This window comes from Rhinolophus hipposideros (genome assembly GCF_964194185.1).
Source record: "Rhinolophus hipposideros genome assembly, chromosome: 7".
NCBI lineage: Eukaryota > Metazoa > Chordata > Mammalia > Chiroptera > Rhinolophidae > Rhinolophus > Rhinolophus hipposideros.
The window spans coordinates 58,827,970-58,840,779 of NC_138053.1; the positions used below are offsets into that span (position 1 = coordinate 58,827,970).

At 35.0% G+C, this 12,810-nt stretch overlaps 1 protein-coding gene and 1 pseudogene across 4 annotated transcripts in view; one reads left to right on the forward strand and one right to left on the reverse strand.

Annotated features, from left to right (window-relative positions):
- The window catches only part of CENPK (centromere protein K), a 34,961-nt gene that overhangs the window by 979 nt on the left and 21,172 nt on the right, over nt 1-12,810 (forward strand). For 2 of the 3 annotated variants that reach the window (XM_081054285.1, XM_081054284.1), the window contains exons 2-4: nt 6,237-6,387; nt 8,131-8,187; nt 12,267-12,339. In XM_081054285.1, the coding sequence (XP_080910411.1) occupies nt 6,271-6,387; nt 8,131-8,187; nt 12,267-12,339 (247 nt within the window). In that variant the 5' untranslated portion in view covers nt 6,237-6,270. Of the gene's footprint in view, nt 1-3,117; nt 3,286-6,236; nt 6,388-8,130; nt 8,188-12,266; nt 12,340-12,810 lie in introns of those variants that run through there. The other variant, XM_081054286.1, reaches the window with a different exon arrangement.
- On the reverse strand, nt 10,030-12,150 carry LOC308500184 (large ribosomal subunit protein eL18-like; annotated as a pseudogene). The gene is made up of 2 exons: nt 12,147-12,150; nt 10,030-10,625 (listed from the first exon to the last, which is right to left on the reverse strand). The product of its transcript is annotated as a large ribosomal subunit protein eL18-like (transcript).

Here is a 12,810-nt window from a genome sequence, read left to right on the forward strand (position 1 = left end):
TCATCTGTCAGACCCCCATGGCAAAAATAATGAGGATAAGGATGATAATAGTAGTGAGATAGCAGTGTGTACTAAGCACTGTACTTAGCCCTTTATTCTGCCAGGTAGATTTCTCTGATCTTCTCTATCCCGAATTCTGAAAGCATTTGTAGTCTGTATGGTATAATTTACCGCACCATAGCACTTCTCACTACCTGAAATCACATCAGATATTTAGTTGTGCATTTGTTTATGTTGTCGCTCAGTGAAAAGGTAAACTCCGTGAAGACACTTTCACCTACACAGCGATAGCCACAGTGTCTGGCAAATGGCACACATTAAGAACATAGTAGTTGGATAAATGAATACAACTTAGAATTATAGGGCTACTTTCTATTACTTTATTTCATGTATATCAGTCTTTTCCCAATAAGAGTATTCATTTCTTTAATTTGGTTTTAGATCTTTTAAGTTTCTATGGGATAGTATTCCCAACTATAGCAGTATTGTTCTTCAATAAATAGTTGGGAATTGGAGTACTAACTGAGGACCTTGAAAGGTTGTCTTGTTCTATTTCCAGAAAGGTAGATTTAAGGATACAAAATGTGGGAGCGGGATAAATTAATTTCTTTTTTTTTAAATTTATTGGGGTGACAATTGTTAGTGAAATTACATAGATTTCAGGTGTACTATTCTGTATTACATCATCTATAAATCCCATTGTGTGTTCACCACCCAGAGTCAGTTCTCCTTCCATCACCATATATTTGATCAAAATTAATTTCTTAAATGTTTATATATATTTGTATTTTAATGGTACATTGAGCTGCCAATCCAGCTAATTTGTTAAGTGTCTATCCACATAGTCATCACACACAGCTTCACATTACTTTTGCATACTGATAATGTATTTTATCGGTTAGTAGTCTACAGAGTGGGGAAGATCAATCTGCACTTAACTTTTAAGTTAAGGTATACTATTTAAAATATATGTGATATTTGACTTTTTGCTTAAAAATATTCTAAATTATTTATGGCTTTGTGAACTTAACTTTTGTGTAAGGCAAGGAAGATGTTTCATGTCAACATTTTTGGATATAGCGTAAGTTATTTAACAAGTCTTGTTGACATTCACATTGTTAATAGTAATGTTTATAGCTAATACTGGTATAGCTCTATATGCTAGGCACAGTTCTAAGAGCTTTACATTATTAACTCACTTAACCCTACAGGATAAGTAGTATTACTATCTTCATTTTACAGATAAGGAAACTGAGGCACAGACAGTTTAAGTGACTTGCCCAAGGTCACATGGCTTGGAAGTATCTAAGCCAGGTTTTGAACCTAGATAATCTTGATGCAGAGTTCATACTTGTTTAGACTTGTGCAAATATATCTATCTGTAGGATTATTCCTAGGAGTAGAATTTCCTGGGTCAAAAGATTAATGCATTTAAAAATTTTTTGGATATTGCTTATTATTCTACAAAGTAATTGGTCTACCAACAAGTACATGGCTTTGTTCTGTACTCTTGTCAATATACTGTTTTTTACCAAATTTTTCATTATTGCTACTCTGAATGAAAAATAACTCCTATTTAATTTGCATTTTTAAAAGTTATGAGTAAAGTTAAGAATGCTCTTTTTGTATATTTAAAAGGTATTTCTTAGTTTCTGTTTTTTTCTTAGAATTCCCCATTTGTGTCCTTTGCCCATTTCTATTGGATTATTTTGTTGTTTGTCTTTTTTTTTACTATAAAGTATAATATAGACTTAAAAGAACCACATAAAATAAATGTAAAGTTTATAAATTATTAAACGATGAATACTTTTCTTGATCACCATGCAGATCATGAAATAACATTTTGATACCTCAGGAGTCTCTCCATTTGATAAGGAGACTCAGGAGTCTTATCCCATTCACAGCCCTCCTCATCTTTCTACCTCTTTTTTTTCCTCCCTCCTTCCCAAAGTGGTTGATATCCTGACTTTTATAGTGATCACTTTAATGATAGGTTTAATTTTTTTCTTGTTAATTTGTAGGCACTCATACATGAACAAAATTAGGTCTTGATGCCATATATATTACAAATATGTTTTCTTAGGTTTTTAGGTATTAAATTTTGACTTTGTAATGATGTCTGTGTTCATGTAAAATTTTAAAAATTCCTATATTGAGATTTGGTTGATTTTGTTTAGAAAGGCCTTTCCTGCTTATTCTTCCTGAGTATCTTGGCTGTTTTTGGCTCTTTGCACTTCCATATAAAGTTTAGAATTAGCTTGATAAGTACCACAAAAACAAACAAAATCTTTCAGAATTTTAATAAAGATTCAATAGATTAACTTGGGGGAAATTAAAATCTTTACAGTGTTGAGTCCTCCAATCTATGAATCTGATATACGAGGTCTGACAAGTTCACGAACTCATCTTAGAAAAAGTCCTACATACCTTATTGCTGAATATCACTATGGTTACCTTCAAAGTACTCCCCTTGGGCAGCTATGCACTGACGCCAGCACCTAGTCCACCCTTCAAAGCAATTTTGGAACTCTTTCTGGAATGGCCATCAGAGCTGTTGTCGTACTACCCTTGATGTCTTCAATGTCATCAACATATTTTCCTTTCAATATTTCCTTTATCTTTGGGTAAAGAAAGAAGTCATTTGGGACCAGCTTAGGTGAGTAGGGAGGGTGTTCTAATACAATTATTTGTTTACTGGCTAAAAACTCCCTCACAGACAGTGCCGTGTGAGCTGGTGCATTGTTGTGATGCAAGAGCCATGAATTGTTGGCGAAAAGTTTAGGTCGTCTTTGTCTAACTTTTTCATGCAACCTTTTCGGCACTTCCAAATAGTAAACTTGGTAACCTATTTGTCCAGTTGTTACAAATTCGTAATGAATAATCCCTCTAATATCAAAAAGGTTAGCAACATCACTTTGACTCTTCCCCCCCACCTTCTTCTGCACCCCCACCACTCCTGCCGGCCGCTTACGATGGCTGGCAGCCACGCATGCTGGCGCTCCATCCACCTGAGCCACCGGGCCAGCCCTATTTTGACTCTTGGTTTGGACTGATGGAACTTTTTTGGTTGTGAAGAATTGGCTGATTTCCATCGTGCACTTTGACGCTTTATTTCAGGATCATATTGGTACACCCATGTTTCATCACCAGTGATAACACAGCCCAAAACATCATCTTGCCTCTCCAAAAGGTCTTGGCAAACTTCAACTCTCTTTTGCTTTTGATCATCGATAAGCTCCTTTGGGACCATGTTTGCACATACCTTTCTCATGCCAAGGTTTTTAGGTAAGATTTTCCTGTTTCTCTATAGGTGTTTACTTGAATCTGCTACTTGGGTCTTACATCAGCCAACGATTTTGGTGCACAATTTGATGAATTTTTGCAATGTTTTTGTCAGTTCTGCTCGTTACTGACCGCCCTGACCTCTCTTCATCAGTGACGCATTCTCTCCCCTCAGAAAAACATTTAATCCACTTGTGTACTGCCGTTTTCTTCATGACATTATTCCCAGAAACTTGGAGTAACATGTCCCTGATTTCACTTCCACTCTTGCCAAGTTTAACAAGAGATTCATTATTGCGTGGTTTTGTGTGCCATCACAAGTGTCTGAGCTTGAATTAGGGCAACAAACATTAAGCACCACTCAGCAAGACACTGCCATGTGTTGACACAAACATAGCTTTAAGCCACTGATGTACCAAGATTATGAAACCTTACCGAGCTGTTAGTACAGCGCTATCGATGTATGTACATGGTGACAAGTTCGCGAACTTAATTGTCAGACCTTATTATGTCTATCTTAAGCCAGTCCCTTTATTTATGTACTAGCTCCCATTCTTTTTCCTCTCCTGCATCAACAATATTTCCTTCTCTTTATCATAATAAGACGTTGTATTGGGGGAAGAAACAAAGATGTTGTGTTTTCTCTCATCTTAAAAAAAAAAAAATCTCTTGATCCCATACCTACCTCAACTGGGACCTTATTTCTCTTTTCTTTTAGAGAAAAATTTTTGAGAACACTTGACATACTGGATATGTCCAGTTCCCTGCTTTCTATTCTCTTGAATCCACTCCAATGAGACTTTCACTCCCACCATTCTACTAAAATTACACTTAATAAAGGTTAATAATGGCCTCATTTGTGCATATTTACCCCAATGAAATTGTTGTGACAAATCATCCCAAAACTTAGAGGTGTAAAACAAGCATTTATTATGCTCTGTGATTCTGTGCATCAAGAATTTAGACAGGTCTTAGCAGGACAACTTGTCTCTGCTTCACAATGTCTGAACCCTTGTCTAGAAGACTGCCTGGGTGCAGAATCATCAGAAAACTGCTGCGTGTGTATGATGTGTATGTCTGATGGTTGATGCTAGCTTTTGACTGGGAACCTTTTTAGGTATGTGCTCTTCATGTGGTCTCTTCAATTTGGGCTTCCTCACCGCTTGGTATTTGGGTTGCAAGTGTTAGTGTTCAGAGAGAGACAGATGTAAACTGTATTGCCTTATATGACTTATTCTTGGAAGTCATGTAGCATCACTTCTACTGTATTCTATTCATAAAGTCATATTCAGTTTCAAGGGAAGGGTAAATATAGACTCTGCCTCTGGATGGAGAGTGACAACCTGAAATATTGCTGTGACTATTATTGGACAATAAAGTCCCCAATTCATATTGCTAAGTAAATTGTCCATTATCTTACTTGACCTATCTCTGGTATTTCGCATTTCATCATTCATTCCTTCCTTGAACACTTTCTTATCTTGGATTTCAGGATACTATGCTATTGATTTCTCTCTTATCTTACTGGGTTCTCCTTCTCAGACTATTTAGGTGGTTCTTCCTCATCTTCTCAATCTCCAGGTGTAGAACTTTTCTTATTCGTATCTGTACACTTTGTTTTTCTGATCTCACCCAGCCTCGTGGCTTTAAATAACTGTATGGTGATGACCCAAATTCTAGCTTCAAACTTTCTCTTGAACTCCAGGCAAGTATATCCAGTTACCTAACAAGTAGCTCCACTAATGGACACCTTAAATTTAGCATGTCCTAAACTGAATTCTTTAAAAACAAATTAGTTGAGGTGACATTAGTTAATGACATATAAATTTCAGGTGTACGTCATTATAATTCAGTATCTGTATACTCTATTGCATGTTCACTACCCAGAGTCTAGTTTCCTACTGTTACCATATATTTGACCCCTTTCATACAGTTCGCCCTCTCCGCAACCCTCTTTCCTTCTGCTAACCACCATTCTGTTGTTTTTATTTATAAGTTTATTTTTGTTTGAAAAACTGAAAGCCTAATCAGCATTCCCCGACATCTTGCTGAATTTGTTTCTTCCACCATCTTCCCCATCTCAGTAACTGGCAATTCCATCTTTCCAACTGGGTAAGTCCAAATGTTTTTAGTAATAATTTGACCCCTCTATTTCTTTGACACTATATGTAAGCTGTTAGAAAATCCTGTTGGCTCTATTTTAAAAATATGCTTAGAATTGGACATTTGGTACTGCCTCAGTATTCTCCTCGTCTACATCTTGCTTGGATTATTGCAGTAGCTTTCTAACTGGCTTTCCTACTTCAGTCCTTTTTGGCTGTAATTAACCAGAGTTATAATGTTCAAACATAATTCAAATCATGTCATTCCTTTATTTAAATCCCTCTAAATCGCTTATTATTTCAGCTTAAGTCCTTAAAATGTCCTGCAAAGCCCACATGATCTCATTTCTCTTTTCTCTCTGACCTCATCTTGTGTTCTCTACCTTACATGCTCTGCTCTGGTCACAGTGGCTGCTTTACTGCTTCAGGAACAGGCAGTCATATTCCTGCCCCAAGGCCTTTGAACTTACAGGTGGCTCTGCAGGGAACCCATTCCCCTAAATATCCCCATGTCTCACTTTATTTCCTTCATGTTTCTGCTCAGTTGTCAACTTCTCAGTGACCTGATATGACCTCCTTATGTAAAATTACATTGCCCCTGCCCTAGCATTCCCTGTGTTTCTTCCCTGCTTTGCTTTTCTCCATAGTACTTATAAATAATTTGATATACTTGAGTATATAGTTAAAATTTTGGGGGGGCTTTTTTGTTGAACTAGAATGGGAGCTCCATGGTAGGAGGGATTTTTTACCTATTTTGTTTACTGTTACATCTTTAGCTCCCGGGTGAGTATTTGGCAGGTAATAGGTTTTCAACAAATATTGTTAAATGAATAAATATTTTTTTTTCTTTAGTTTTTCTTAAAAGGCTAGGAAAATCACAAGACACATGTCAGTGAGTCCGGAAGATCTAGATCCAGATAGCACGACAGATGTAGAAGATGTTACAGATACTAAAGAAGAACTTATTAAAAAATGTGAAGAAATGTGGAAAGAGATGGAAGAAGTAAGTATTGGGAGATAAAAGTGATAATTAATGCAAGATTTAATTGCATTTCAATAATAGACTTAGAAAAGACATAATTATGCTGATTCCTAAAAGCCATTATATAATAAATATTTTTATAGTTTTTAGAGCTATAAAAATTTATTCAAGGAACTTTGTACTGGGTGAGCTGTAGAAAGAAAAAATTATGGCAATCCCTGCCCTCAAGGAGCTTCTCATCTAATGGAGGCAACAGTCGCTATGTTAGAATTATTGTGGTAGAAGTGCAAAGACTATAATTAGGAGGAGTACTAAACCTAGACTCAAGGGGTCAAGGATAGCATCCTAAAAGGGGTAATGACTGCGATTCACAGGAGTTAGCCTATGAAAGTGGGAGAGGTAAACAAAACACAAGGAACAAAATATGTAAAGGTTGGGACAGTTGAGAGATCTCCAAGTAGAATACTAGTATGACTTAGGTAAATGAGGAGAAGAAGGAAGGACTTGTGGAATGAGACTGGTAATTAGGGGTAAGAACATGAAGAATTTTGTTGAGTGTATACTATGGGGAGCCATTAAAGGACTGAACACAAGAAATGACATGATAAGATACATAGTTTGGGAAAATTACTCTGGTCATTTTGAAGAAAGTGGAATGCAGAAGAGTAAGACTACAGGTAAAGCATTTAGGAGGCCCTAGTAGTAGTCCTGGTAGTACTAAAGGGCTAAATCCTGTCATTGCAAATTGGGAATGGATTCAAGAGGTATTAAGGAGATAGGACCAAAAAGACTTAGAGGTTAATTGTGAAATGGGGGGAGTTATGGATAGTTTCAGGTTCTTGGTTTGGGCTAGTGGGTGGTTGGTGGAGATACAGAAGTGGGATGAACACTTAATTATGTAAGTTTGAGTGGAAATATGAATTAATTTATAAAATGTGTGTGAAATATATGTATATTTTCTGAGTTAGTGAAATAGAATCACTTCCGTTGCACTGCAGTATATTGGTAAAAATTTGTTCTACTTGAATTAGCATAATGTATGATATAGGTCACCGACATATTTCGCGGTTTATTCTTCCCAGTAAAGTTTCAGATTAGGGCAGATTAGTGTGATTTTTTTTTCCTAAAATTATTTTTTAACACAAATCTTTGGTATTCTCTGTATTGTGAATGTATTTTCAAGATAATTTATATAATCTTTGCTTTTGATATATTTCAGTATAGAAATTTGATTTTAAAAAATAACGTAAAAGTATTTCTTTGTAGAAAGATACTGGAGATAGAAATGACCACATATAAAATTTAAATTACCCATATTTTTACTCAGATATAATCACTATTAATGGTTGTGGCTTTTTTTAATGGCACAGAAACAATGTCTCCTAGAGGTTTTATTTTCTTATGGTCTTAACTATCTTAAAGTATCTCTTTTGTTACTTTTTTATAGTGCTTTCCCTTTTGCTCCTTATTTTCCCATTGTCTAGCTTCTAATTCACTCTAGTTATTAGTTGTTGTTCTTTTTCCTTAATTTTTGTACTAATATTTTCATTCTGTATGGAATCTTGTATCCCCTTTTACTTTCGATGTATTTACCTTAGGACCTGTTTGCTTGCCTTTCCGATCCTCTTGCTTAGAAAGTGAGGAATTTAAACAAACTCTTCTCTTACATCAGATAATTAGAGGACTATAACATTGACTGGTATAAAGGGAGGAGAATGGAATTGTGGGTTGAACTGTGTGACTTGTTTTTCTTTTTAAATCAAGTGTCAGAATAAATTATCGCTTGTTGGAACAGAGACACTCACTGATTCAAATGCTCAGGTATGAATCCTTTTTTTCTTTCTAAAAATAGGTAAGTGGAATTATTGTGTTTTTGTTAAGTGTATCCATCTATATTTATGTATATTAATAAATAGTTTTGTTAATACCTGTATGCTTAATCATTTATAAAGTTCTCTGCTATTTTTGATTTAAGAGAACTACTTATAAAAATTTTTGAATAAGCTGTTTAATAAGTAAGAAAATATTTTCTTTTTTATCTTTTCACAGCTACGCATACATTTAATTTAACTGTTGAGTGAATTGCTCATTGGCTGCTATTACGATACAATAATCTTTTTAAAAATTAGAACAAAGACTTTTCTACTTTGTGTTAGGTACAGTAGCCACAGTTTATTTTACTATGTATGTTGAATCTTAACCGATTTTCTCCAGATTTTAAAAAAAAGGATTAAGATACCCATTTCAATAATCAAAGACCTATGGAATTGGTTTAGGAATACACCAAAGGATCAGTGCAACAGATTAAGAATTTAAAATTTGACAAATATGATAGTTCCAACCTATAGGAAAGGGATGAATTAGTTAATAAATGATGGTAGTGCAACTACACGTCCATCTGGGAGAAAATAAAATCCAAGCTCCTTCTTTCATTACATAAACATAAATTCTAGATTGCCATAAAAATCTTAAAAGAAAAGCAAAGAAACTGCAATCTAGTGATAGGGAAAACTTCTTGGCTATTAATAGAAATCCAGACATTACAAAAGAATACTTAGTTGCATTTGATCGCATAAAAAGTTAAAATTGTTTTAGTAATAAAAATTCTAAGAACAAAGTCAAATATATAAATGAGTCCAGTGAAAGTTCTCCAGAACTGGTGGGAGCATGTCAAAAGATATAGGGACCAATTAAAGTCACACTTGCTGTCTAAATTTGGTATCATTTGAGCATCAAAAGGAATACTGGTTTTAATTCATTATAACAATATGAAAATTAACAATCTATGAGCCTAATAAAACTCAGTGAAAAATGAGAGAGATAGAGAAAGAAGGGGGAAATAATAATTTGTTACTTTTGGACATGACTAACATTAGATTTTTAATCGAAAAATTGATAAAGAAATAAGCTATCTTTTGTAAAAATTCTTGTGTCCATCAATAAATATAGAGCTCTTGTACAGGGTAAAACTGAATATTGTATTTGGAAAAGCATTATACAGTAAATAAACTATCAATCTGTTTTCCTTGGGAAATGTGGTTCTGACTGTAGAAATTGAGACCTGGTGAATCAGAATCACTAAGGGTAGGGATTATAAGTTTCCTAATAGTTTTCATGCAATGAGCCAAACACTGGCTTTGCAGGAAATACTTATGTAGTTGTAAATAATCAGTATCCTGAGATAGTCAATAATAACATCTAAGGAATCTACAAAATGTATTTTCCTATCATGTTGAAGGTCCCCGAGATTACTCCCCATATGATGGTTCTCTAGGGGGGTTCACAGGACTCAGGATATAGTCATACTCGTGGCTGAGATTTATTACATTGAAAAGATACAGAGTAAAATCAGTATAGGGATATGGACCATGGGGTGAAGTCCAGAGGAAACCAGGCACAAGCTTTCAGGAGTCTTCTCCCAATGGAATCATACAAGACATGTTTAATTCCCCCAGTGAGTTGTGACAAATGTGAAATGTCCTTACAGACTCAGTGTCTAAGGTTGTTTGTGAGGGCTAGTCACATAGGCATCCTCTGCCAGCAGTTATCAAAATACTATACTCTCAGAAGGAAAGCAGGTATTTAGCATAAATCATATTTTTTGCACGCACAGTTTTAGGCACGGTGAGTGACTTTTTTTTTCTTCAGCATCCAAAATCTTTACTACCAAGGCGGGATGTGGGGGTAGTTTTTGTAGCTGTTGCTTGCGCATCGGTCTCTGGCGCGATTGAACTTCTGGCCCTTGAAGGGCACATAGCATTTGGTGTGGTTGTGCGGGATTCCAGGTGCCTTGCCAAAATGCCTGTGTACCTCTTGGCCCTTGTGGGAACCAGAGAGCGGGACGGTGCCACAGCCCTGGGGGAGTCCAGGGCCATCTGGGCGCAGGTGAGGATCTTGCCCCCGGCCTTGAGGATGCGGCTCTAGGCACAGCTTCTCACACGGAGTGTACACACCTTCAGTTTGGGGCCCACCTGGCCATACACATCATGGGTTGCAGTTCCTACAGCCACAGTGGTTTGCCCTCCCTGCTAGGAAGCTTCATCTTCCGGATCGTCTGGGAAAGGGACAGAGGTGATGGGTTGATGCAACTCATAAACAACCTCTTCAGCACTACCTGGTTGAAGGTGGAGTTGGTTCCTCTGGCCAGAAACTGGTACAGCTTGACCATCAGCCTTAAGTAGATGTCCTGGCTCTTGGGCTGCTTGCGCCAAACCTTCTATCTTTGTTGTGGCTAATGTTGACTTCTGTGATGGTGCCTCCTGCTCCACAAGATCCAGAAAGAAAACTGAGCAACTCATATTATTTAGGTTGGTGGGAACCATCTCAAAATCCAAATTCCTGGATGCCTGCCCAGGGTCAACTGTGCAAGCAGGCCTGTAAGGATACTCTCAGGCTTGTTTTGTCACCTGTTTTCTGCACAACTGTTAACTTCAAAACTTCAATGTTAAAACTCAATTTATTTTCTAATGCAGTAAGTTAAATATTAAAAGAGAAAAATGGCAGGATTTCTCAAATTTTTGTGTTTAACTTGAGAAATGCTACTGTTTATTTTTTTCTACAAGGGGTTGTTTAATTTTATAACAAGGTCAGAAATAATTTGAGTGTTTGCCTTAGCTGGGCTTTGACAAGGTAAGAGCTGTGTTTCATTAATATAGTACGAAGTAGAACAGTATGAAATTATTATATGATTTTTAATAGACCAAAAATTGAATATTAGTAATTTTATATCTTCAACCTAATATGTGAAGGGAAAGGGATAGGAATTCCTTATCATGATAGTTTTGCATAGTTTAGATACTACTTTTTAAGAATTTGTTATCCCTTCCTAGTAATAATAATAATTTTTTTAACACTTATAAGTTGCTTTATAGTTAACAGAAAACTTTTTCGCATTCTTATGTAACGATAAGAAAATAATGTTAAACTCTCCTTTGGTTAAAAATTTAAACACCTATAAATGCATTTTCATGTAATTATATAAAGTTTTCAAAGAAACCTTTTTTCCATTGACTATTCAACAGGCAATATTATAATATAGTGCAGGGTCTTTGAGCTACTCGCTCTGTATCAGGAAAATTGGTTAAAAAGGCAATACCTGGTGTTCTTTTAGTGTAAACGTTATAGTGATATGCACTGCATTTTTGAAATGTGAATTTTTTTTATCTGGTTGGCGACCCATAAGAATTATATAGAGGAGATAAAAAATGTTCTGAAATTTAACTAAGCATACAGAGACTTTAATTTTATGGTCTAATTCGGCATAAGATTTATAACATAGATTGGTAATGCTCAAAATTACAATGATTGGAGCCACCTAATATCAGAAACATATTCATCCTAATTTATCTTTGGCTAACAGGGTGCACAAGTTACAAACTATTGTGTAGTAAAACTGGTTTTTATGTGGCATGTGGAATTAATCTCATAATTGTCTCTATATACATATTTAAAGTTATTTTTATCTACTCAGCTAAAAACAGTTGCAATTTTTTTGAAAGTGCATAGAGAGGAAAAAGAGCATCTTTAAATCCAATTTGTCTAAAAAAATGATGGCAAGAAATGACATCCTATTTTTTAAAAGAAATACTAATTTAGGGAATAAACTTAATGTATGTACTTAGGTTATTTTATTTAGGTTGAATGTTGAAGTAGAATTGACCATTTTTAAACACTATATCACTAGTATAACAGGCAATTTATGAGCTATAATTAGTGTGGTTTAAAGCAGAATTCTGATTGGAATGATAATTTTTTTATAGTTTAGATGGCTATTATGTTACCCATTTATGTTAAGACTTTGTATTAAACTATTAAGAATGTCTACACTTTCATTTATAAGTAACTTAAGAATATTCCATAAGAAATGATTTTGTTTTATTTTCTTGTGTTTTTTTGTATAGCTGTCATTATTAATTATGCAAGTGAAATGTTTAACTGCTGAACTCAGTCAATGGCAGAAAGAAACTCCTGAAAGTAAGATTCTTATTTCTAGGTTTATATTTTTGTATACAAATTAATGGCAAATCACAAGAATAATTATAAGATCCATTTAGCCTTGAAATTGCCTAAATTCCATGGTATTAGAAAGCCACCTCGTGTTTCTTTCTTTGCATATGTTATTTTGTGATTATTTTATTATTACAAGTGAACATATCTGTCTCACATTAGATATAGCGATCTTGATTATGGAGATATTACCACAGTTCATCCTCATAGACACTGCCTTATATGCTAGGTAGAAACTATAAGTTGTTTCTCAATGAATGAAACTTAGTGGAAAAGAAAAGTTATTTTAGATACTTATTTACATAAGGGTACATAGATTGTATGTTGCTTCTTGATTTGTCCAACTAAGACCAAGTATATTTTTACCTTAAGTTGAGAAATAGATGGCTTAAAAATCTGTAGTTATAACACCCAACTAGGAGATATTTTTCTATTATG